Below are 26028 nucleotides of genomic sequence, written 5' to 3' on the forward strand. Positions count from 1 at the left end.
TCAGAGGACATTCCTACATTGTTACTGTCTTTATTTTGCATACGTGGGTCCAGGGCAGGAGCAGCGCAGTCGCCAGAGCTCAGGGACCGGAGGGCCCCAGGCCCCCCTGGGCGGAGGAAGAGCCCCCCACTGTCCCATCTGCTCCCAGTGCCATAGGGCCCCCCTTCTCACTGCCCCCCACCCAGCCTGGCATTCCAGCTGCTTCCGAGTTCCCCTCTCTTCCTGCTCCCAAAGGTGCCCAGACTCCCTGCTGGGTGTGCGTTCCGTTCTCCAACTGGGCCCCCCCAGACGGCCCCCCAGGCTGCTGGGCTTCAGAGTCCAGCCCAGGCCCAGCTCCCCTGGCCCAGGTCCTCCCGGCTCCCGGGGCCTGGGCAGAGCCTGGGCCTGAACCGAGCCTCCTCGGTGGCTGCGTCCAGGGCTCACCCCACAGGCCTTGTCCATTTTGAGGAGCAGCTGCCCCTTGCCTTCTCCATGGTGCCCTCAGGGCCCGACCGCCCAGTGTCAGGGGCCCAGGTGGGCGCTGGAGAAGCTGATCTCCACCTGGATCTGTCCAGGGAGCCCAGGCCATCAGGTGGGCAGCGCCCTCGCCTTCCCTTCCCTCGAAACCACCTCCCCAATAGCCAGACACCTAAGGGTCCTTTTGAGGGAGGGGCGGGCGGGTCCGGTGGGTGGGGCCACTGACGGTGGAGTGTGCTGAGCCTCTGTCAGCCCACCCTAGGGCGTCCCAATGCTGGTGACCAGTGGGAAGAGGCTGCGGGAGCCCCGGGAGCGCCCCTTGCCCGGCGGGAACTGCACTTGGTGTTGGCTGTGGGCACGGGGCAGCCCCGGTTCATGTGGAGCAGAGGGCTGGGCTGGGCCGTCAGAGGCCGTGTCCCTACCAGGCCTGGGCCGAGCCCAGGGGGCCCGGAGGGGTGTCCATGGTCTCTCTCTGGACTTCAGCGTCCTGCGGACAGGTGGTCTGCTGGCTCGGCCCCCTGCCCCGCTCCGGTCAGAGGTGCACCGGCTGGACGTAGCTCCGGGGGAAGAAACCCACCTGCCCGCAGAACCGGCCTCGCCACCAGTGCGGGTCCAGGTGCTCCAGGACCTCGATGATGTCACCGCGGCGGAAGCTGAGCTGGGAGGGGTCCTGGGCCGAGAAGTCAAACTGGGCCTGGGCGAAGCCGGCCCGCGGCGGCTGCAAGCGGAGCGGGTGTTAGTGGGGCCTCGGAGGCCGGGGAGAAGGGATTTGCCGCCGGCTGGGAAGGGCAATGTTTTCGAGGCAGAACTGAGGTCAAGGTGATGGCACCCACCCGCATGGGCCTCCTGCTGCCCGCGCCCCCTCCCCCCCTCCACGGCCGCCACACAGACACTGCCTCCCCTGAGAGCCCGCGCTGTCCTGGGCTCTGCTGGGACCGGGTCCTGGCCGCAGTGAGGGGCAGTGGTTCAGGCCCTGTCTGTTCGGGGGCCTCAGGTCCCTGGCTGTGCAACGGCCGTGATAACTGGACTCCGGGCCCCGAGACCCCCAGGGCTGACACAGACCGTGGCGTGGCGTGTGGCCACCACAGTTCACTGCTGCTGCCCTTGGCCAGGCTCTGGAGCGAAGGCGATGCTTGGCGCTGCCCAGCTCTCGGGCCTGGCGTCCAGTCCTAGCTGTGCCCCAAAGTGACCTTGGTTAAGTCCCTGCCCTTGTGGGACTCAGTTTCCCCACCTTCGGATGGCGCTGGACTAGAGCTCTCAGTCCGACACCAGGACACCCCCTCCCAGCACCGGCTCTGCTGAGCAGGAGATAGGATCGGGCACCGGCTGTAATTAGCAGTTCTCTGCCCAGGAAGGAGGAGGCGGCCTGGGTCCCGAGAGACCGAGCCAGCTCTGGAATCTCCCTACAGGGTAGGCGATCCCAGGGCTGGGCCCAGGGAAGTGGTGGGTGTGGGGAGCTCACAATGGGCCCCAGTTCCATGCTGGCTCCCTCACACTCTTCAGGGTCAGAGCTGGCTCAGGCAGCGAGGGGGAGGGATGAAGGTCTGGGGTACGGAGGCCCAGAGGAGGCTCACAACCCTAACCCTAACCCAGGTCAGGCTGCGGAGGCGGAGCCTCCCGGTGGGACAGGGGAGCCCGGGGGGGGGGGGGGTATAGGGGGGCGTGTCTGAGGCACTGCTGATGCCCTGGAATATCAGATCCCAGGGCACATCCTATGGGACAGAGGGGACACTGAGGCCCAGGGGAGGGGTAACCTGGCCCTGAAGTCGTGCTGGACGAGGCAACTGCGGCCCAGGGAGAGGCTGGACGGGCCTCCCTCAGCCTCCCTCCTCTGCAGAGCCCGGGCTGTCTCGGGGTCCTGCCTGGCCGACCCCCCCTTCCAAGGAAAAGAGCACATCGGGAATAATAACCCCATTAGCAGGTGTCGTCATCCTAATGAGAGCTGGCCCTCGAGCCCTGATGAAAGGCTGGCTGGCAAATTGCTGTTCTTGCGAGGACACGGGGTGGCCAACCTCCCCCACACACACCGTGTCTGGCCAGGACCTCGCCCACGCTGCCCACACCCCACCCAAGGCCAGCGCCTCTGGGGCAGGAAGCAGGACTGAGCTACCGGCTGGTGGCCTGGGGTGAGTCACATCACTCTCCTTCCTCAGCTGCCTCACCTGCAGGACAGGGACAGTGAAGCTCCCGTGCAGAGCCCAGTCCGGTATGTGGCACTCAGAAGGCTCAGTAGGTGTCAGTACCTTCAGCCATTCAACATTTATTGAGCACCTACTGCGTGCCATGCACTACTGACAACAAGCCCGATGGTTTGCCCCAGGGAATAGCCAGTTGGTTCCTTCCTTTTCTCCCCCTCCCCTTCCCAGCCTTGCTTATTTCCCTGCAGCGACACCAGCATAGAACCTCACAACATGGCCGGACCCCCTCCCACGCGGGGAGCTGGCGGGCCCGGCCCCGGCAGGTGTCGTGGCCCCTGCACACAGCAGGGCGCCCGCCCGGCCTTGCCCACCTACCTGGAGTGGGGGCTCCTCATCCCGCAGGAAGACCTGGCGCTTCTTGGCGATGGTGGTGGTGCGGTAGAAGTCGACCAGCTCGTTGAGGGAGTTGAACTTCTCCTCCCACAGGAAGTACTTGCCCGAGGCCTCACGCAGCACCTTGAAGTGCTGCACCTGGTCGCCGTAGCTGGAGGGGAGGACCCATGGTCACTGGGATGGGCCCACGGCCAGGGACCACTCCCGCCCAGCCCTGGTCTCCCCTGCTCGCCCTGGGTCCAGCCTTTCTCTTTCCTGGTGAGACCTGGGCTCAGAAGGGCAGGAGGGAGGACAGGCGGGCCTCCCGCCCAGGCTCCAGGTGAGAACTCGTGAGCACCCTGGCCGCTAAGGGGTGGACCCTGGGCCAGGCACTTCCTTGCGGTGTGACTTTAAGCAAATCACTCTCTGAACCTCAGTTTCCTCACAACGCCTCCTCCCTCTGTTCAGTGCTCAGAAAACGCCGACTGTGGCTCATGGCAACACGAGGTAGGTTTCTCTGAGTGCATGTCCTCTCTCTTGGTTAATCCTCACCTGAGGAGAGTTGTTCTGTGGATTTTAAGAGAGAGTGGGAGGGAGGGCTAGTGAGAGAGACACATCGATTGGTTGCCTCCAGAACGCACCCCGACCTGGGCTGGAGATGGAGCATGCAACCGAGGTACATGCTCTTGACTGGAGTCAAACCCGTGCTCCGGCGCTCTAACCACTGCACACCCTTGGGTCGCTAGGGCCATTTCCTCTCTTTAACACCCCCCTCAGCCTTCCCTTCTCCTCCCGCTGCGTCCCCTCCCGGCTCTTGCAGTCACTTGAGGAGCAAATCCTCCGGCCGCCCTGACTCAGGCCTATGCCTGTGGGGGGGAGGGGAGCCTAGGCACGTTGGATGCTTCTGTCCTTCCCACCCACACCCACCTCGAGGACCTTCTGTGGAATATACAGGTATGAAGACAGCAGATTTGACTTTGGATGGTGGGCACACGGTGCCATATACAGATCTCTGTAACATAGAAACCTGCACCTAAAACCTATATGTTCATGTTGACTAATGTCGCCCCAATCAATCCTATATAACAAAAGCATAACATGCAAATCGACCGGACGGCCGAACAGTGGAACGACCATCCAAACAACCACCCGGGACCACGCTATGACACCCACTGGCACAGGCCAGCCAAGGAGGGTGCGATGTGACTGGTCTGGGGCCTGACCATCGCCCATGATCACCCCGCAGAGGGAGGCTCAGGCCACTGGCCAGCGGGGCAATCAATCGGGGGGCTCCACGATCACCCCAAAGAGGGAGGCCCAGGCCACCCACCAGCGGGCTGCCATGGGTGGTGGGTGGGCAGAGCCTCCCTCTGTGAGGGAAGCCTGGGTCTCCAGTGCTGGAGGGAAGCCGGTGCCAGCAGCTGGGGGAGGAAGGCCTACTCTCGCACGACTTTCATGCATTGGGCCTCTAGTCTATATATATATAAAAGGCTAAGTGACCCTCCGACCACCAGACCGGTAGCTATGACGCACAATGACCACCAGGGGGCAGACACTCAACGCAGGAGCTGCCGAGAACCTGAGAACCACCCTCGCTATCCAGGACCCCTCGGGGGATGTTGGAGAGCCAGTTTCAGCCCAGTCCCCACAGGCTAGGCCAAAGGACCCCACTGGTGCACAAATTTGTGCACCAGGCCTCTAGTTTAATTATAAAAAGAAAGAACCTCCTATGACTCCCCATTGCCCTTGGGACAAACTCTTAACACCGGAGACTCAATACTAGGCTTTTTTTTTTTTTTTTTTTAAATATATTTCATTGATTTTTTACAGAGAGGAAGGGAGAGAGATAGAGAGTTAGAAACATCGATGAGAGAGAAACATCGACCAGCTGCCTCCTGCACACTCCCCACTGGGGATGTGCCCGCAACCCAGGTACATGCCCTTGACCGGAATCGAACCTGGGACCTTTCAGTCCGCAGGCCGACGCTCTATCCACTGAGCCAAACCGGTTTCGGCTCAATACTAGGCTTTAACTGCATGTCCAACCTCTTTCCTTCTATAATCTCTGATGCAATCAGCGGCCCCTTCTCGACCCCTTGCCCTTGCCCAGCCCCCCAGCCCAAGCCTGGCCACCCCATCCTCTCACACGCCTTCTTGCTCAGTGAGGAGACCGCCTGCCTCTCCCAACTGGCCAGAGGGGTGGAGCCTGCTCTGCCTGGCCTGACCTGAGGGACCTGCCCAGGGCCTTCCCACTCGCTGCATATTTCAGGCCAGGACAGGACATGCCGGTGGAGGCCAGGGGAGATGCCAGGTGGGTCAGGATGGCGGGGAGGGAGCCGCCGCGCTTCTCCTCCCTGCTGCAGGTGGCCAGGCCTGCACGGGGGGGGGGGGGGGGGGGGGGGAGGAGCAAATAGGGCCCTGTTTACTGTGGGGGAACCAAGGCCCTGCGTGCAGCCAGCACCTGGCCAGAGCCGGGCCACATCTGCGCGCCTACGTGTCACTGTGAAGCGCCCCCGACTGGTCATCACTGTACAGCAGCAGCAATGATGCTGGTCCCACTTGTGGCAATCATGTCCCAGATCTTGTCATTCCACGTCCAGAGCTACTCCTCCACGTCGTACCGGGGCTCTGGCCCCAGGAGGCGCGCCCTCTGTCCTCTCTGCCTGGCCAAGCGGGCCCCCTCCCTCCTCCACACCCAGCTCCACTGGCTTACACCCAGCTCGCTGCTCTGGGCCTCGGGCCCTCCCCTGCAACATGGAGGGGGCGCTGAGGCACCCCCACAGTGCAGGGGGACCTGGGACTCCCGGCTGTGCAGGTGCCACCCACAGGGCGGCCCCAGGGACTTCTGGGCATGGCCAGGTGTGTGCACTGGGCAGGGGTGGCCCCTGGGAGGGAAATAGGTTATCATTTTGTTTGCGACTAAATGAGAACTAAATACCGGTCTGGAAACTCGATAATAAAAAGAAAAAAACACCTCAGGTTCTAAATTTCAATTTTGTTAAACGATTTTGGACACAGCGCACTGACAAGCCGGGTAGCCCTCGGCCTGGGTCTGTCCAGGTGGCCCACACCGGGGCCTCAGGCCGAACGGGAGCGCACGTCGGTCCCGCTCTCTGCCCACCCTGCCTGCTGCTCGCCTCCCCGGCACCCTGGTGGCTGCTGTGTTAGGTTTGAGATTTAAGATGAAGACCCCGTAGTGTGGGGGGCAGAGGGCAGAGTGGGATCCCCGACCTGCCCAAGTCAAGGGTCCAAACTACACAGCACCTCTCTCTCCACCTGTACACACACCTCCAGGCCTTTGCACATTCTAGTCCCTCCACATTCCTCTCCAGCCAAACTTCTACTCCTTCGTCAAGGCCCAGATGAAAGGGCCCACCTCTGGGAGCTGCTCAGCCCATTGGAGGCAGGCTCTGTGGGCTCCGTGGCCCCTGCACAGCCCTGTAACCAACTGCTTCTAGGCCCCCCACTAGCCACCTAGAGAGCCCAAGGGGGGTCAGTCCCTGAGGGTCAGCCCCGCTGAGAGCTGCTGGACTCAGGCAATAGCCTGTCAGCCCCAGGCTGGAGCCCCAGGGTGCTCTGAGCTGTGGCTCCGGCCTCCAGGCGCCCAGCCCCTGATGCAGGCCCAGCCCCCAGGCTTGTGTACAGCCCAGAGCGAGTCCGTCCCAACACGGAACTGAGGCCAAAACGCTGAGGCTCTGACCATGGCGAGCAATGGCCCCGAACCCAAGACAAGGCCACCTGTGGGCCATCGGCAAGCACTGCTCCAGGTGCCGAGGCCGCTCGCGTGTGGGCTGCGGGCACACCTGTTCGCGTCCCTGGGATGGGAGGGGGCGCGTGGACAGGGCTCCTGCCTGTCTGACCTGCAGCTGCCGAGGCCACACGCTCCCTGGCCCAGCGGCCGCGGTGACTTCCCGGCGTCCTGCCCCTCTCGGTGATGGTTCTGGCCCTGGGCTTGGCTATGGTGCAGGGAGCAGTGTCAGCCAAGCAGCAGAGTGAGGGCGCCAGCGCCAGGCGGCGAGGAGTCGGGAAAGAGGCCTGGGCTCAGGCCTGAGGCGCTGGGCAGAGGCAGAGCCCCGGAGCTGCGTGCGGGAGGCACTGGGCGCAGGGGTCCTCTCCGGGTGAGGGCAGGTGAGGGTGTGGTGGGTGGAAAAGATCTCAACCTCCAATGGCCACAACTTTGAACATTTTGGTGTTTGAAAGTTATCCTGTTACCTGGAAAGTTACTCAAAACAAAGCATTCTTGCCCCGGCCGGCCGGTGTGGCTCAGAAAGCTTGCGGCTAGATTCCCGGTCAGGGCACAGACCAGGGTCGCAGGCGCAATCTATGGTAGGGGGTGTGCAGGAGGCAGACAACTGATGCTTCTCTCTCATCATTGATGTTCTCTCTCTCTCTCTCTCTCTCTCTCTCTCTCCCCCCCTCTCACTTCATCTTTCTCTCTCTAAAGAAAAAAATCAATAAAAATATTTTAAAAACATTCTCTGAGCCTATAGGAGGGTCAGGGAGTGGAGAACATGAGATAAGATGTGGGAAAGGGCAAGAGACCCAGGAATTCTAGAACCTTCCAACCTGAAAATTCAAGAATCCTCAGTGCGTGGTGCTCGGTGAAGGGCAGGTCTCGTCCTTTCTCCCCCGTCCCTGAGTCCTGTCCCTGCGAGGAGAGCAGGCCGGAGGGGGCCTGCCTGCAGCCAGGGGCCCTGCTGGGCCAGTCCCGGCCTGACAGTGACCACACCGACTGAGGCCTGGCCAGGCCACGTCCATCTGCTGACCCAAGGACTCCGCACCTGGGCGTCTCCCGCCCAGCCCGCCTGTCTCCCGGGCTCCCAGGCCTCACCTCGGACTCTCGCCAGGAACCCTGTCCCCTCTTTTCTGCCTGGCCTTGGCCTTAGCCACCCTTCAAGGTGCCTGAGAAGCCGTCACCGGGGCTGCCCTCTGTGGGCTCTCCAGAGCTCCCTCCCCCCGGTCCAGGGAGCTGTGGGCATGCAGAGGACCGACCGCCCCTGGGAACCAGGACCCGGGACTGGAGGGGGATGAGCCCTCCCGAGCAGCAGGGGAAGGGCAGCCCGAGGGGCTCAGAGCCTGGCGCAGAGCTGGTCCAGGATGGTGGGCGGTGCCTGGGGCGCGTGTGCACGTGTCCTGGCCCGCGGGTGCCAGGCGTCTGTCTCCGTTGTGCGCATCCCTCTCTGAGCAGCTGTGGCTGCGTTTGTCTCTGTGTGTGACCCCCACACCCACCCACCCGGGGGGGCAGTTGGGAAAGCCCCAAGGAGCAGGTCAGGCCTGATGCGAGCAGCCAGTCCTGCCTGGCGGGTTTTTCTGGCTTGGTGGCGGAGGCAGCAGAGGTGACAGTGGCAGCCGGAGGATGAAACAGGCTGGGTAGGGTCACAGGGAAGCCCTGGCAGGACCTGGCGCTCACTGCCTGCCCCCGGGTGGTCTCCATTAGGCCTGGCCCTTCTGCAGCTTCAGTCTTCCCATCCGCGAACAGGGAGGGGCTACCTGCACCCGCAGACGCGAGCGGCATCACCCGGGCCTGGGCTGGGCTGGGGGTCTCGGGGAAGGGGTGGCCGGGGAGACCCAATCTGCAGGGCACAGGGCCAATGGGCACCAGCTCGGCTACTCGCTCTGTGCTCTTGGGCAGTTCCTGCACCTCTCTGAGCTTCAGGGGTGTGGACGAAAGGGGCCACACGCTGACCTGACAAGCTCAGGGAAGGCCTGCGTGGCAGCCTAGCAGACTCAGAGACCTAAAGTAACCACAAAGGATGGTCTGAAATTAAACTTTAACTAAAAGCAGTTATGGTGGGCATTTCCGTCCTAAGGCAGTATCTTCACTGACAAGATCAACTTTGATCCTTACTGAGCCCATTTGCCTTTTTGCCTCTAAGATAACATTCCCTTGAAGTGTCTGGGTAACTTGTAACTTCCCTTTTTCTGGAGCCCCTGGGGCACAACCAAATGTTCTGGGCGCCAGGACAGATACTACAAATTCCTTCATTATCATGTTGATTGATCCTGCACCCACCTAAGTATGTGTCCATCATTTTACTTTTTATCCTATCACAGAGGTTTCCCCGCTTGGCTTAATCCCACCTCCTTAAATCTGTCACCAATGAATTTCATGTATAAATACGGATGTAACCCTGCTATTCTCCGGAGCACTATCTCAATTCATTGCGGTTCTGCTTCCCGGCATATGTCGACAGTTTGGCTCAAATAAACTCACAAAAATTCTTTACAGGTTTCAATGGTTTTTTTACGTTAACAGGGGTTTTTGGTTTGTTGGTTTGTTGTCTTGTTTTACCTGTAAACTGTTTCTAGGATCAATTCCTCCTGGTCGTTGCACGTATAAAACCATACCCCCACATTCCTGCTTCATTTTCCCATCGGTCTTTACCGCCCTCCTGGATTCTGTGTAATTGGCTAACCATTTATCGTCCCTTCTATCCCAGTGGTTTGTGCCTGAATCCCGAGCGCGGGCCAGGCCTGTGCACGAGGGCGCTCAGGGACCCGAGGGCGGAGCAGGCCGCGCATTGAGTCCAGGGCACCTCTAGCCTAAGAGGAAGCAAACCCCTCGCTTGGGAACAAATTCTTGTTTACGACCGAGGAGACACGGCAGCCGGAGTGAAGCGTGCGGCAGTCACACAGCGCAGGCTGGGCGCCCAGCCAGCTCGGACGCGCTTCTGCAGGGGGAGAGCCCAGCCCTTTGTAAACTCGTAAAGGCCAGCGGCCGTGGCCACTGCTGCTCCTGAGGCCCATAAACCCACTCTGACAGCTTTACAGGCTCAGCATGAGCAAACAGGAGGTGGCATGCAGGGGGGTGAGAGGCCCCGAGAGCCAAGCCGGCGAGGGAGGAAATGCTCTCGCCCATGAGCCGGCAGCCATCACCTTCCGGATGGCCTTCGGTCATTGTCTCCTCGCTATAGATGAGGGCATCACAGGGCATCACAGGAGAGAGAGTGGGATCTGCTCGTACCCAGCAGGTCCAGAGCGAAGCCAGGCAAGCGCTGGGCCCCCACCTCGCGCCACCACCCTCTCTAGGGCCAGGAAGCACAGGGCGACCTCAGAGGGCTCCTGTGATGACAATTGCTGTAACCGGCATTTACGAAGCACTGACTATGTGCTAGGCGTCACACTTTACGCAGATGTTCAGTTTACAGAGGCAGAGAGAGGCCCACCGGGCAACGTGCAGGGGTTATGCAGCCGTCAGTATCAGAGCTGAGGTTCTTGCCCTGAAGCCCACACTCCTAGCCACATCGGCTCTGAGTCTGCTTCCTTCTCTGACCGCTGACCGCTGTCCGCCAGGGACCACCGAAAGGCTCCGTGAGAGACGATGGGCCTCGAGTGGGAGCGGGACCTGGGAGCCCTGGCCCAGCTGGACGAAACCAAGGGCGGAGGACACCACGGCAGCTCCTGTGGCTCTCACCGTGGGGGTCTCGGCCAGATGCCTGGGGGAGGTGCTGGGGGCATATGCCAGGATTTCTCTTGGGGGCACTCCCAGGCCCTTCCCCGACAACACTGGTGCTGGCTCCTAGGGCTGCCATGTCTCCTGGTCCAACTTGCTCTCCAGGCCCACGCCTCCCGGGCCACCTTCCGGCCTTTGCATACTCTCCTCCTCAACCATGTGGAACGCGCCTGTCATTGAAACATCCCCCCCGCCCCCCTTCATTCATCACTAACACCCTGGGCCAGGCCGTGCCACCGCCCGCTCCCCCTTGGCCTTGACTCCTCCCCGACCTGCCCTTCCTCGGTGGACGCGCACTGTGAGCAGTAAGCATGTTGAGATGTGGGTGTGAACCTCGGCCCGCACCAGCTTGGCTGCATTTACAGAGAGAAGCCAGAGGAGGGCAGTGCAGGAGGCACAAAGGGAAGCTTGGCACCTGATTTGTTAGCGGAGGAGGGAGAGTGGAGAGGAGTCAGGGTTGGGAGGGCCACCACCTCCTGCTGCTCAGGTGACTTCCCTGTGATCCTGCTTTGCTGGGTGACCTTGGGCTTTGGAGCTAAACCAGGAGCCATTCAAAGGCCTGGGCGGCGCCATGCGCAGGAGACCACCTGGGCAGCCAGCACGGGCACTGCCATTTCTGCTCCCGCTGAGGGGGAGGAAGCAGGGGGGGTATTGTGGGGGGGGGGGCTAGGGAGTGGGAGGTGAGACAGTCCCCCAGTGGCCCGCAGCCATCCTGAGGGGGAGTCGGCCAAGCACTCAGTCCCCCCACTTACAGCACCCCGTTTCTAACACGGGGACATGGAAGCCCAGAGAGAGTGAGAGCCATTCCTGTCCTCAGGGTGGCCAGCCTGTCCTGGGCAGGGGAGTGAGAAAAGCGGGCGCGGGCTGCGTGCCCAGATCTCCACAGCAGCGCCCCCCTCAGGGCTCGAGGGCGCCCCGAGGGTCCGCGGGGCCATTTCTGCCAACAGGAGCCTTGTTTGGAGCTGCCAGGGCGCTGCGAGCCCTCCCTGTCCAAGGCTGCCTTTCTCTGCTTCCGTGGGATCCCGTGGCCCCGGCACCCTCACCCCGCGGCTCCGTCACCCGTCAGAGCGGATCATGTCCGTTTATCCAGCGGAAAATCATGGCGCCACTGGCATGAGCCTCACAGCAGCCTGAGCAGCCCCGCCCGGAGGCGGCCGGCCACCCCAAGGCCGCCCTGCTCGAAGGCAAGGCTGGCACGGCGGTGCCTCCTCCAGGTGGACTCTGTGCCCTCAACACTCCTGGCGGCTGCTCCTGCTGGTGGTTCCCACCCCACAGACCTGTGCCACCTCCCACCCGCCCCTTTCACTCCCTCAGCCCCCCCTCAGCTCCCCTCCGCCCCCCTCAGCCCCCCCAGCCCCCCCTCCGCCCTCCTCAGCCCCCCTCAGCCCCCCCAGCCCCCCCAGCCCCCCTCAGCCCCCCTCAGCCCCCCCTCCACCCCCCCCAGCCCCCCTCAGCCCGGGCACAGCTCCCGCTCCTCACTCGCCCCTGTTCTCCCGCTTCTCTCACAGCAGCCGAGGAGCTACTATCCCCTCCTGCCCAGTCCTCCCCAGGCTCCCTATCGGGGGCCAACCCGGCCTCCTGGGCGGGCTCCGCGGGCCATCTCTCTGGCTGCCCCTGCCCCCGGCTCCCTCTCTCGTGACACCACGTCCTGGGGGCTCCCCTCGTCCAAGCCCTTTCCCCGCCAGGGCCTCTGTGCGGCGGCTCCCTCTGTCCCACAGCCTCGTCCCAGGTCCTCCTGCCTGGGGCCTGCGCAGCCTCCACTCCCGGTTCAGGTTTTTGCTCAGGTGCCGCCTCTCAGAGAGGCTGCCCGTGTCCACCTGCTTCTGCCTGTCTCCCCGACTGAGACGGCAGCCCCAGGCCAGGGCAGCTGGCTCTGCCTGTGGCTCAGCGACTAGGCGCCCCCCCCCCCCAACTGGCTCAGGGGGAGGGAGCCGAGGCTGCCCCTTTGGGACGTCGAGTGTTATCTTTAAAAAAACAGAAGACTCGGGGACTTCTGATGTCCCCTTTGCCGAAAGAGCTGAGAGGGGGCCTCTCCCGGCAGCGGGATCGCTAGGGAACTGCTGTCATGTGAGGGAGCCGTGGTGACGGAGGGACGCAGCGAGGCCTGTGACAGCGCCTCCCGGGCCATTGGCAGCCATGGCCCAGCGGACATTTCCTCCCCAGCGTCAGCGTGTGGGTTTCCATCTCCCCGTGAACTGCCCCCCTCCCTGTGAAGCCCCACCCTCAGCCTTCCTTTCTCTTTAGCTCAGGATGGCAGCAAGCCTGAACGCCCCGTCTGACTCCAGGTGCCATCTTTTTATGGAGCCCCCGTCTGTGCACATGTGGCTAAATTTGATTATTTTCTCCAGTTAGTCTGTCTCGTGCCATTTTAATTGTTTGACCAGACTGGAGGACTAAAGGGGGAAAGTGGGGGTGGGGGGGACTCCCCTTCTCACACAGACACTGGAAATAGGAAGGACAGAGACCCACCAGGGCCTGACCCTGCCACCCCACTCCTGCGCCTGCTCCCAACTTCCAGCCTGGACCCTCGTCTCCCCATGTGGCCTTGGGACTGGCTGCCAGCCCTGCCTGAGGAGCTGCTTGTCCTCTGCAGCCATCTTGCCTGCATGCCAAGCACTATTCTAAATGCTCTCACTATACTGACTTAGTTCATCCTTGCAATAACTCACTGTACATGCGAGGAACCAAGCACAGAGAGGGTGAGTGACTTGTCCAAGGTGACACAGCCAGGAAGTGGCAGAGCCAGAATCTGAACCCCAGCAGCCTGGCTCCAGAGTCCGTCCTCTCAACTATGTCCCCATGTAGTTAAGAGGCAGGGTAGTAAGAAGCTAGAAAAATTCCTTGGCAAACGAATTGAGGAAAATGAGGCTGAGAGCTGAGCAAACTGGCCCAGCATTTACAGCAGGCACAGAGTCTCCTCCCTAGAGATCACAGCGAGGCCTCCGTGCATTTCAGCTCCAGGCCCAGAAGAGCAGCGAATCCAGGTGGGCGGCACCGGGACCAGCTGCAATGACCAACGCCCCCCTGCCCTGGCGCCCACCAACCAGTGGAGCCCCCGACCCTGAAGGGACACCCCTGGAAAGCTGATGAGTATGCTATTGAGACTTCCCCTTGGGACCTCCCCAAATGCCCAGCCTTTAAACCCTCCAGGAGGGACCCAGCCTGCACTCTCCCTCCCAGGAGCACGCCCATGCCTTTCCCTTCCCCTCTCCCCCTGCAGGGGGGCACCTCCTACACTCCACACTCCACGGGGTCCCCACCAGGGGAGCAATGGGCAGCGGCAGCTCGTGCTGGGCTCACCCTCCGATCTGATCCTGTCTCCAAGGCCCCTTTCTCTGACTTCTTAGTGAACCAGAGCACCCCACCCAGGCTCTCCTGCTGCTTCTACCCCAGCCCCTTCCTTGTTGCACTGCCCCAGCTTTAATAAACATCCTCTCAAAGTCACCTGGACTCGTGGTGTGACGTCTTCCCTGCACCAAGTCAAGAACACACATTACAGCCGGCCCTAGGAGGATCTGCTCCGGGTCAGGTCCCCCCAGGAACAGTAGGACCCTGTCACAGTATGTCCTGAAGGCCTGCCCTGGTGCCGGGGTGTCTCCTGTCCCTAGTCGCTCCCACCACACAAGCCACCGGCACCTTCCTCCTCCCTGGTGACGAATCTTTGGCCCTTTCTAGTCATAGAATAATGTCCAGGCCCCCAGGCTGACACTGGAGGCCCGAGCCTGCTCTTCAAGCACATCCTTACTGCCCTGGCCACGCCCTGGAGGGGGTGTCCTCCCCTAACCCCAGCTGGTCACTGCTTCCAGGCATTTGCTGGGGCTGCTCCGCTCCAGGGACGACATTCCTGCCACCTCCGTCTGTGAGCCTGTTCGGTGCTTGGACACAGCTCAGGTGCTGCCTCCCTGCCCACCCGCCCTGCCCCCTTGGAGGTCACGACTCACTTCACAGAGATGGAGAACTCCCCTGGCGAGCTCTCGCTCTCCCGGATCAGGAAGGCTCCCAGGTAGTTCCGCTTCATCAGAATCTCTTCTGCCAGCTGCCGGGAAATCCTGCCCGAGTACCACCTGCAGAGAGAGGGGACGGTGAAGGCAGTGGCGGGGTGGGGGGGGGGGAGGGGAGGGACAGCTGCCTTCTCTGCGCCCAGTGCTCGACATCACTCATCCGCACAGCAATCCCAAAATGCAGGAGATCTCATTGCACCCATTTTACAGATGAGGAACCTGAGGCACAGAGAGATGAAGCAACGAGCCCAAGGTTATGTGCTGTGGCAGGCAGGGGCTGGGAACCAATCCCAGCCTTCTGGCCCCGGGCCCAATCCCTTCCCACCAGGCCAGAAAAACACATACCATCAGGAAAACAGAAATATCAAACCTCAGTGACATCAAACCCAGCTAACTCCAGCTGAGCTTTTCCGTTTTAGATGGTAGATTCTTTTTTATATATGTACTAGAGGCCCAGTGCACAAAATTCATGCACATGGGGGGGGTGTCCCTCAGCCCAGCCTGCACCCTCTCCAATCTGGGACCCCTTGGGGGATGTCCGGCTGCTGGTTTAGGCCCGATCCCACTGTCCTAAACCAGCAGTCAGACATCCCTCTCACAATCCGGAATTGCTGGCTCCCAACCACTCGCCTGCCTGCCTTCCTGATTGCCCTCAACTGCCCTCCCCTGCTGGCCCGGTCCCCCTAGCTGCCCTCCCCTGCAGGCCTGGGCCCCAACTGCCCTCCCTTGCAGACTTCATCGCCCCCAACTGCCCTCCCCTGCTGGCCTGGTCGCCCCTAACTGCCCTCCCCTGCCGGCCATCTTGTGGTTGTTGGTGCTGCCATCTTTGAGGGTGGGGCAATCAATTAGCATATTCCCTGTTTATTAGATAAGATATATCTTTTTATTGATTTTAGAGAGGAAAGGAGAGGGAGAGAAAGAAACATCAATGATGAGAGAGAATCATTGGTCGGCTGCCTCTGCATGCCCCACACTGGGATTGAGCCCGCAACCTGGGCATGTGCCCTGACCGGGAATCAAACCCGGGATCCTTCAGTCCGCAGGCCAACGCTCTATCCACTGAGCCAAACTGGCCAGGGCTGGATAGTAGATTCTTAAAAGTGAAAAAATAAAATAAAAACGATGACAAAAACAATAGCAGCTTTGATCTGATGAGGAAGGATCTCAACCTATACCCATTTCACAGATGCCCAGACTGTGGCCACCTGGACTTTTTCTCACAGGTGCAAGTCCCTTTGCCTGCTAACCAAACAGAACTGGGTATACAGAAGGTGCCTGATTAATGCTTAGAATCTGGCAAGGGCCCCACCGTCCCAGGGTCTGGGAGTAAAAGGCTGGGGTCCAGCTTCTCGTTCAGTCCTGTCCGTCTGCCGCAGGGCGCCAGGCAGTGCCTGTCCCCACCCCACCCCCTGCCTGCCTGGGTCCCACCCTCGGAGAGTCCAGGTTTCAGCCCCTCATTGTTCGGGGAGGGGTGGGAACGAAGGCCGGAGCAGCCAGTCTCCTGGTGGGACCGTGGCCACCAAGGCCGGCGGCAGGTGCAGCGGCAGGGCTGGCACATCCTGCCCATCCCCACGTGCCACTCGTGTCCCATGGGCCCGACGCTTGCAAACACTGAGGTTCTGCCCGCGGGCTCTCCCCGGCGCCTGGCACACTGGGCCCGTGTGCTGAGCCCTGGAACACTCAGCGGTGCCTGCTGACCAGGGCACAGGTGGACCCACAGCCAGCCCCGCCCTTCCTGCCGCCCTGGGCGCCTGAGCCTCTCCCGCTGCCCTGGTCCCAGGGCGTGCGCAGCGGCACTCACGCACCCTGCTGGCGCCTGCCCACCCACTTCCCGCTCCCAAGCCAAGCCCTGGCCTCAGCCAAGCCTCAGGCCCACCTCCGCCAGAGCCCACACCTCAGACGTGAGGTGCCAACCAAGTGCTGCCCCAGACAGTGGGCGTCCCGGGGCCAGAGGCAGGAAGTGGTCGCTGCGTGTGGAGGGCCTGGGTCCCTGGAGTTGGGGAGTCCTGGACAAAGCTCCCGCCAGAGGCTGAGCTGACCATGGAGGCCAGCTCGGGGCCAGGCAGGGAGCCCCTCTCCCAGAAGCCTCGGCGGGACCCAGGTGCAGGGCCCCCGCAGGGGTCCACGTGGGCGTTTCCTGAGGGCCCGGTGTCTTCAAAGAACCCACAAAACCCCACAGGAGGTGTCAGCATGTGGGCGGCTGTCACCCTCAAAGGGTGTTGCAACCGCACCTTCAAGGAGGCCAGCCTGTCCCACCAGGGGGAGCGGCTGGTCCTGGGCCCCTCCCTGGGGCGGCAGAAGCGAGCACTTCTCTTCTGGCTGCCCAGAGCCTGCTCCCCACCGCCAGCTCCTGCACTCGGGGCACCCAGCCTAGTCCCCCTCTCACTGATAAGGAAACAGCCAGAGCAGGTCGCAGATTCCCTGAGCGGTTACACAGTAGGCCCCTGACCTTGGGCTCTCCCTCAACCCCAGTTGCTCTTAAGGGCTCCCCTACCGCCCTTCCTGGGGAGCACGGCCCGGGCCCACAGCACCGGCTGCAAATCCCACTCTGCCTCTTGCCAGCCGAGTAACCTGAACAGCCACTGGACCCCTCTGTGCCTGTCTGTGCTGCACACGCGGCTTTTCCTGCAGCTGCTGCTGCCATGGGCCGGCTCCAGCCCTCGCCCTGTGCCTCCCTCCTCCCCCTGTGCCTCCCTCCTCCCCCTGTGCCTCCCTCCTCCCCCTGTGCCTCCTCCCCCTGTGCCTCCCTCCTCCCCCTGTGCCTCCTCCCCTGCCCATCTCTCAGGTAGGTCTGCCTGCTGCCCTCCCTGGCAAACTTCTGCTCTGACTTCGAGGCCCCACAGGGCATGCCCTTCCTCTGGGCAGTTCTCCTTGGGAACCCTGGGCGGGGGTGTGTGACGCTGGGTGCTCAGGGAACGAGTGGGCCTGGGGGAGGCACAGGGCTTTAGGGGAACCTGGCCCGCTCCGCGCTCCGCACCGCCCTCCACACACCCTGGGCCTGAGGGGCTGGGTCGGGCCCTGAGCTGGAGTTTCCCCACCGCTGTTTGGGGCCAGGGCCAGGCTGTGGTTGGACAAGGACAAAACTGGGCACGGCCTTGGTTGGGTCGCGGGGGGCGGGGTGGCTGAACCCTTTCCTGCTCTGTCCCAGACACAAGCGCCAGAGCTGAGCCCAGGGTCACTGCATGGAACACTCCACGCCCCCAACAGCTGGTGCATGCTTGCCTCAACCACCAGCTTTGCCCGACAGGCCTGGCCCCAGGCCACACCTTTGCCAGCCTCCACCCCTCCTTCTCCCCCCCCCCCCCCCCCCGCCCCAGCTCCTCAGCAGCTGTGGCCTTCGGGTCCGGTCTGCCCGATCCGCTGCCACCGGGAGACCTCCCCAGCCCACAGCCACGCTCCTGCCTGTCCTCCCTTGGCCCGCGGATGCCTGGGCAGCTTGCTCTTGGCCCCGCCCTGGGGTCTCCCCATCTCCCCTCAGGCTCTCCCTTTACTGACAGAAAGATTGACATCCCTGGGGTCAGCCGGGGGCTGCAGCTGGAGGGGCTGGCCCAGCGTGTGAAGCTGGAGGCCCCATCGGCTTTGGAAATAACTCAGAGACAGAGGAAGAGGAAACACTCTCTGCCCCACCCTGGCCCTGCAGCCCTCCCCTCCCACCCACCGGCCTGGCCGGGCCACTGGCCTCCACGGCTGACTGAGAACCTCCCCTGCGCAGGCCTCCGGCAGCCCGCAGCCAGTCATTGCGCCCCCCCTCCCCCCACGGGCTCGCCCCCATAGTTTCCCCGCGCCTCCCTCCAGAACGTCTTTCTCTGTTTCCACTCAGCTGACTCCCTGGAAGCCTCGCTCACTGCACCTCTTCCGAGACGCCTCCTCGGCTGGCTGCTCAGCGCTGCCTGCGCCCTGTGCTTCTGTCCCCTCTCCACGGGGCGGGCTGCTCGGCCCCAGCAGCTCAGCAGGTCTCCACGCCGTTCAGGCGAGGCCCTGGGCCGCGGCTAGTACTGGGCGGAGGGCTGAGTGAGCAGCTGGGCTTCCCAGAGAGTCTCGGCCACTGAGGCCTGTTCTGGGCTGGGCCCTGCTCCGCCATGCTCAGGCCGCGGCTTTGGATGGCGCCTGCTGGGGGCCTGACCAGGAGCTCCCGGGCCAGCAGGTCCCAGGCCCTGGGGTACCTGGGCCTCACATAAGCCCACTTCGGCCTGATCCAGGTTCTGCTTGGCCAATGTCCACTCTCTCTCCCGTGTGCCCCAAACGGGCACGCCTGCTGCCCTCGTCTGCCGCCCTCCCTCCCACCTCACAGGGCTGGGCCTGGGGGGACATTCGGCTGCAGGGGGTGGGGGGGTGCCTGGAAGCTGCAGGGCTGGGGCGATGGTCACTCACGGGTGGGGCTTGACTCGGATGTAGTTCTTGGGAATGAACCCCTCAGCGCCCCGGAGCTCAGCCTTGTACCAGTTCTGGTCGTCCTCCATGTTCAGGATCTGCAGGAGGAGAGACACTCAGCCACCCGCCGGCGAGGCCCCCGCTCAGCGCCTGGCGTCACCCGTTAGCCCTGGGCATTCCACAGGGGCCTGCCACTCAGGGTCAGGCCTGGATCCTCAGTACTGTGCCCCCAGCCCGGGCCAGCCTGTCCCCAGGAGGGCACCGCGTCCCTGGCTCCTCAGTCCTGCGCCCCAGCCCCGGCCAGCCTGTCCCCAGGAGGGCACTGCGTCCCTGGCTCCTCAGTCCTGCGCCCCAGCCCCGGCCAGCCTGTCCCCAGGAGGGCACTGCGTCCCTGGCGGGGCTGCAGCTGGGCTCAGGCGCTGGCACCCAGACCCAGCAGCCTGGGCTCCTGGGCTGGGCCTCGAGCGCAGGGCCCCAGAGCACTCACACCCAGCACTAAGCCCAGGGGCAGGTCAGAGTCTCCGGGGGGTCAGGGAGCCCCAGCCCGGGCCCAGCGCCTGGTGGCCCCTCAAGTCTGCACTTGCGCCGCCCTCACAGTCTGATTCGGGGTGACCACTCAGCAGGAGGCGGTGGCATTCAGGCCCTGGGAGCAGGGAAAGGAGACCCCGGGGCTGGGTGAGGCTGCGGCCTGGCCTGCTCTGGTCAGGGGCTCCTCGCCCACAGCACGAGGCCCCTGCACCCCGCAGGTGGCTGAGAGGAACCGAAACAGCCGAGTCGGTGGGAGTCGCTGCGGGTGAGCAGTCAGGTGGCTGTGGGACCCGCAGGCCAGGCCTGCAGAGCCCCGCATGAAGCGTGGGGCTCCTCCTCCCTTCTCTGGGCAAGCTTTCCATGCATCACCCTGATTTCCATACAGCCCTCTGAGGTCAGCATCACCAAAGGCTACCACACTGCACAGATGGGGAAACAGCCCCCGAGAGGGGAGTGAGCCAGGCCGCAGCGGGGCGAGGCTGAGGGGCGAGGGTGAGGGGCGAGGCTGAGGGGCGAGGGTGAGGGGCGAGGCAGGGCCCACAGCAGCAGGGCTCCGGGCCTGGGGTCCGGCTCAGCTGGTTTAAGGGAGACCCTGCTCGCCAGGTTTTACTCTCACTCTACCTCCCACTTTGTCTCGGACCCGAGCCTGGGAGGCGTCTCTCCTGTTAGTCCTGCAGCAGGCCCTGCGTTGCTGGGTCCAGTGGGGACATCGCTGGAGGAAATACTGGGTAGAGAGCAGTAAGGGCACTGCCAGAGCAGAGGCTGGGCAGGCTGCCTGAGGCAGCCACTCAGACAAGCATTTTCCAAGAGAAGCTGAGGTGGCCTTCCCGGGGCCCAGCCCCGAGCCTGACCCAGCAGGCAGGCACCTCGCCTGCCCAGGCGCTGTGAGTCCTTCCTTCCTGCCCTGTGCCGGGGCAGGGGCAGCAGCCCAGGGACAGACGGAAGCAGGTGGCTGACTCAGGAAAACTTTTGCTGAAAACAAAACAAAACAAAACAATTCTTCCAATTTACTAGAAAATTAAAGCCAGATTCCAGGAAGATGCCTGGAGCCCTGGGCTCCGGCCCGCTGCCTGCCCGCCTCTCCACGCCGCCCGTTTCATCACCCGGGGAGTGGGGTGGCTGCGGCCTGCACTGAACGTGGCCGTGTCTTGTGAACTTGAAGCCCCGCGGACGTGTGAATGTAATATATTTCATCCAGTCGCTATCTTGTTTTACTTTCCTATTATCTTCATTCTGAGGACCCAGAATGTTCTTGTTGTTTACAGTAGCTGAATCCTTCCTGTTACTGTGGTTCAAAAGCCCTAGACCTCAGAGACGTGGGGATTCCTGCCTGGTGAGCTGGCTTTCCCCTGAGCCTCCCGCAGGGCCTCCCCCAGGGTGCGGGCCACTCCTGTGCCCGGGGCACCTGCTACCTGCCTGGGCTGGGTTCTCACCATCTCGCTCCCCTCATGCTCTCCCTTTACTGACAGAGAGACTGCTATGTGCTCATCTGCTGTTTACTGTGTGCCAGGCACCGTGCTAAGCTCTAGCAATACAGCAGGGAACATGGAGCTTGCATTCTGGTGGGTAAAGGTAGTAATAAGAAAGGAAGGCGAGCGTGGGTGAGGGTGGGGGTGGGGGAGGGGGAGGAGGTTGAGGGCCTGTAAATGGTGGTGGACCGGGACTTGACTTGGGCTGGTGAACACACAGTACAGATGATGTGCAGATGATGTGCTGTGGAGCTGTGACCTGAAACTTGCGTGATTTTGTCAAACAGTGCCACCCCAGTAAAGTCAATAAAAAGGAAAAAATGTTTTAAAAGGAAGGAAACAAGTCAACAAGGTAAGAAGGTAGCAGTAGGTGGTCTGGGAACAACAGGATGGCACAGCTGGAGGCGCCTAGCTGGGGGCAGGGAGGCTTGCAACAGGGTCAGACGGGGTGGCCGAGAAACACCTCCCTGAGACCCAGATTACAGGAACCGGACACGGAAAGGTGTGGGCGACAGCGTGCAGGGCAGAGGGAGCAGCCAGCCGGTGCAAAGGCCCTGAGGCGGGTGGATATCCGATGAACAGGGAGCACCTGAGACAGTTCTGAGGGTGTGGGCGTGTGGCTTCGGGGAATGGCTGGGCCGCAGGCAGGGTTGCCTGTGTTGGGTCCCAGGTGCCCTGGCCTTTCCCGTGGAAATGCCAAGGAGCCCTAGGCTCCTCGAGTCTGGGCCTCGGAGACCAGGTTATCCTTGGAGCTATGGGGGTGCAGCCACACCCACACCCTCCCCCAGCGAGGAGCAGCAGGCACTGTGCCCCCAGAAATGCCCGCCCCTCAAGGAGGGTCTTCGCTCCGGGAGAGTGTTTGGGGCCCTTTGTCCCGGCGGGCAGCCTGCCACCGAGTTTTTCTCTAAGACCAGGGCTCAGATTTGCTCACTGGCTCCCGGCGGATGGGGGGTGGGACGGTGGGCACTGCCCTGCAGGCCTGGTCCACGCCGGGCTCCGGAAGCCGGTTGGATGGGTGAAAGGGCCAGGTCCCAGGGCCAGCACCCGCCAGCGTTGCTCGCTGCTGTGAAAGGACCACCAGGCCCACCCCTGGGCCGCCCAGGAGAGGACGTGGGACAGTCACATTTTTATAGTCACAGAAAGCGGCCCGACTCCGCGAGGTGGGCGAGGCACCTCAGGAGAAAATTAAAGGAGCTCCAAACATCTCAGGAGTCAAGATAAATAGTATTTTAAAGACAGTATGTTATAAAAATAAGAATGAATGCACAAACTCTGGATATGATCTCAGTTAATAATAACGTATCAATATTGGTTTTTAGAGACAGAGTAAGAGACACGTGGATGTGAGAGACACACCGATCGGGTGCCTCCCGCACTCACCCGGTACCTGCCCTTGCCTGGACCTGAACCTGGGATCCTTCAGCGCCCCTCTGTTATCTTTAAAACATTGCCGAGGATGCCCCTCATGAGTATAGCTCACACTCACAGAGAAACCCAACCCTCAGTCCTGCCTCCTGTCTGCCGCCACACTCACTGGGCCTCCTCGCTCACTGTCTTCAGCCACAGACCTGCCTTTCAATTCTTCGAACATGTGCACAGGGTCCTGCCTCCCGGCCTGGCACCAGCTACTCCCCAGCCAGAGCCCTGGCTGCTTGCATGACTGCCCCCTGCCCATCCTTCAGGTCTCACTCAGGGGCCACCTCTCACAGCGTGGCCCCTGTGCATCCCCTCTCCCTGTGTCCACTCCCCAGCCCACTAGAACCCCTGGGCCAGCGGCCTCTGGGCTGGCAGGTCCAGGGGGCAAGGGCTCTGCTGTCCTTGTTGCGCGGCCTCCACACTTAGAACAATGCCTGGAACGGAGCAGGTGCTCGGGAGCTCAACGCAGAGCACATGCTTGTTGCCAGAGGCAGCGGGTGGGGGTTGGGGGAGTGGGGGAAGGGGTCAAAGGTACACATTCCAGTTGAAGATAAATACGTGATGGGACGTAACGTGTGGCATGGAGATACAGCTAATATCACTGTGTTGCATGTTTGAAAGCTGCTAGGAGAGTAGATCTTAAAAGTCCTCAAGAGGAAAAACATTACTGGTGAGGCGATGAACCTTACCTGCCTAGCTCATCGTGGCGACGTTTCATATAGAAGTTTATCAAGTCACATGCTGCACAGCTTAAACAACCACACCTTATAGCCAATTATATCCCAACTAGAGGCCCGGTGCACGAAATTCGTGCACTGGGTGGGGGGGTTCCCCTCAGCCCGGCCTGCACCCTCTTGCAGTCCGGGACCCCTCGCTCCTTACTGCCCACCTGCTCACTGTTCCTTAGTGTTGCCGTGGAGGCAGGAGAGGCTCCCGCCACCACCGCTGTGCTCACCAGCCGTGAGCCCAGCTTCGGGCTGAGCGGCGCTCCCCCTGTGGGAGCGCACTCACCAGGGGGCAGCTCCTGTGTTGAGCATCTGCCCCCTGGTGGTCAGTGTGCGTCATAGTGACCGGTCGTTCTGGTCGTTCTGCCTTAAGGGTCGCCTAGGCTTTTATTATATAGATAAAACCAGGACAAAACCGCGCAACAAGTGTTTGCTGAGTGAATGAAGGGGAAGGTGGCCCCTGCCTTCATTCCTCCACCATTTACCATTTTTTGAGCTTGAAAGGCCTCTTCCTCAGCATCCATCCATGGGGGCGGCGGGCGGGGGGCGGGGGGCAAGTCCCACTGGAAGGCACCCCAGTGTCTGCTAACACTTAGTCCTTCCCTCCCTCCCTTCCGTCCTCCTTCCTCTGTCCCTCCCTTCCATCCGTCCTCCTTCCTTCCTTCGACGTTTCCCTTGTCGTACTGAAGCCAGCTGTGTGTGCCAGGCCCTGTTCTAGGCCCTGATCCTGCCCTCATGAGCTCACTCCGTCCTCAGCAGCCAGTCCCTCTACGAGAAGCAAATACACCAGGAATTGGCTAACACTTTAGCAAAGGTTAGTGGGAAATGACTAATCTTGGGGTAGGAAAGGTGGGTACAGGAACCTGGGGGGCGGGGCAGTGGGGAAGTCACAGTCTTCACAGTGGCCTTGGGGTCCCCTGCTCCACCCTCTCCACTGCTGGCCTTTCAGGCTGAGCCCCATTCCTCTTTCCTCACATCTAGGATTGGGGGTGGGGGGTAAGCCAGCCTCGCCGTGGCCCTCACAGACAGGGCCTCGACAGCCCCGAGCTCAGCCTGCCTTCGCCCCATCGGGCCAGCCGCGCCGGTGTACCCAGGAACCCGCATCCTGGCATAGGGAGGGGTTGTGGGTCCTCAAGGGACGTGGTTCCTTCTGCGAAGCGTTAACCTCCCACCAGTCCTTGAGCCTCAGGGACAGACAGTAGAGTCAAAGGACACACGTTCAAATTGGACCTCATTCTGAGCAAGTCCTGTCACCACCCTGTGCCTCAGCTTAGTCAACGGGCAGGGGGGCGCCCAGCCTCCCATCTGGGCAGCTGAGGCGGGACACGGGCACACGGCTGAGCGGGGATGGCGACAGCAGGGTGGCCGCAGGGTGTGCTTGAAGCTCTGGGCCAAGAGTAGGCCCAGGGCTCAGAGGGCGGGACATCTAGTCAAATGCCACTGCTGGGGGGCGGGGGGCCGGGGGGCTCAGGCCGGGAGGGGAGGGGCTTCCTCAGCTCGTGGCCGCTGGGCGCTGGGTGCCTGACTCCTGACCTGGCCCCTCCTGAGCCCAGCCCCTGAGCAGTCTGAGGAGCCAAGACATTTCCAGAGAGAGATCCCACAGACCCCCTGCCGGGCCGCCCTGGAAGGCAGCCGTTCCTTACAAAGGCCCAGACCAGAAGCGACGGCAGTGGTAGGACTCCCCCCTTTTCTCTGGCTGCTGGGAGCTGGTCTTAACACTGAAATCACAGCTCTTCACCCCGCAGGCCAGCGTGCACTCATTACTCCCCTAGGACTTCCTCCGCTCCCCCCTCGCTCCCTTCCCCACCCCACGCGCCTCTCATCTTGGCAACTGTCTTCTCAAATTCTTCCCTGGGAACCCCCTGCCAGACACCATGCGAATGTCTCCTTGGACCCTCACCGTGGCCCCACAGGAGGGGTCATCACAACCCCCCACTTCCTAGATGCCTTGTCCCGGCAACTGGAGAAGCTGGGCCCGGCCCCCAAAGACTGGATGGACTCTTTTTTGGGGGGGGGGGGGCGAGGAGGACTGTCCTGGGACCCTGGTTCTTAGCCTCCCTGTCCCATGTGGGGCCACTCGGCCCGTTCTGACCACCCTACCTTGAGCGTGTCCCCCTTGTTGAAGGCCAGTTCATCGCTCTCCGTGGCCTGGAAACTGTACAGGGCCACGGACTCCATCCTGCTGCCCCGTCCCAGCAGCTGGGCTGCGAGCGAGAGCGCGGCGGCGCTTCCTGCTTCCTCGGCAGTCAGGACTGTCTTCCTTTGTTTGAGGGCGGGTTTGTTCTTCTGAAGCTGAAGCTGAAACTCCCCTGACAGGGAGAAACAGGAAGCAGAGCCGTGTCACCCAGGAGGGGTGGGACCCCAGGCACAGGCACGGCCCGGGGGAGTCTCTGGGCGGCCCTGGGGGCGAGTCTCTCTCCTTGTACCCAGCTCTCAGAGGATAAAACTGAGGTCTCCAGTGGAGAATGCTGCATGCCACCCGCCAGCTCAGGCAAGTGTCTTGTGGTGCCAACCACTCCCCAGCTTCGCCAACCTGTCTGCCGCCTTTCCTAAATGCCAGTGCCTGCATGATTCTCCCGTGCCACTGCATCCACCCAGGCTCGTTTCCTGGCTTTGGAGGCCCTTCCAGACCCCACCGCACCCCATGGCCACCTCACACCTCTCCACACTCACTGTTACTCACCTTCCCTCTATTTTTAAATATATATGTATATATATTTATTGATTTCAAAGAGAAGAAGGGAGAGGGAAAGATAGACACATCAATGATGGGTCAAGCCCGCAACCGCAGGCACTGCCCTGCCCTGACCTGGGATTGAACTGTGACCTCCAGGTCGATGCTCAACCACCGAGCCACCGGCCAGGCACTTTGAATAATGATAAAGGCAGTGTTTACTAAAATACATTGCATTTTCATAATTGAGCTGCCAGCTGCTAAAGTATGTATACATTTTTGGAGGATACCCTGTATAATAGACAGAATGAGGTTATCTATAAAATGGGTATATTTATATTAATTGAGCGGACACCTGTATATATAATGCGTGTGTGTTGAGTGGACACCTGTATATATGTGAGTGTGTGTATATATATATTCTC

General features: G+C 61.8%; 1 protein-coding gene across 1 annotated transcript; it reads right to left on the reverse strand.

The window, feature by feature from the left end:
• Window positions 1-3: 3 nt before the first annotated feature.
• Window positions 4-25190, reverse strand: GRAP (GRB2 related adaptor protein). The gene is made up of 5 exons (XM_059668435.1): window positions 25030-25190; window positions 18792-18889; window positions 14361-14483; window positions 2970-3138; window positions 4-1174 (listed from the first exon to the last, which is right to left on the reverse strand). The coding sequence occupies exons 1-5, from the start codon at window positions 25105-25107 to the stop codon at window positions 989-991; spliced, it is 654 nt and encodes a 217-aa protein (XP_059524418.1). The 5' UTR covers window positions 25108-25190; the 3' UTR covers window positions 4-988.
• Window positions 25191-26028: the final 838 nt, after the last annotated feature.

The sequence above is a fragment of the Myotis daubentonii genome, chromosome 16 (assembly GCF_963259705.1).
Source record: "Myotis daubentonii chromosome 16, mMyoDau2.1, whole genome shotgun sequence".
Taxonomy (NCBI): Eukaryota; Metazoa; Chordata; class Mammalia; order Chiroptera; family Vespertilionidae; genus Myotis; species Myotis daubentonii.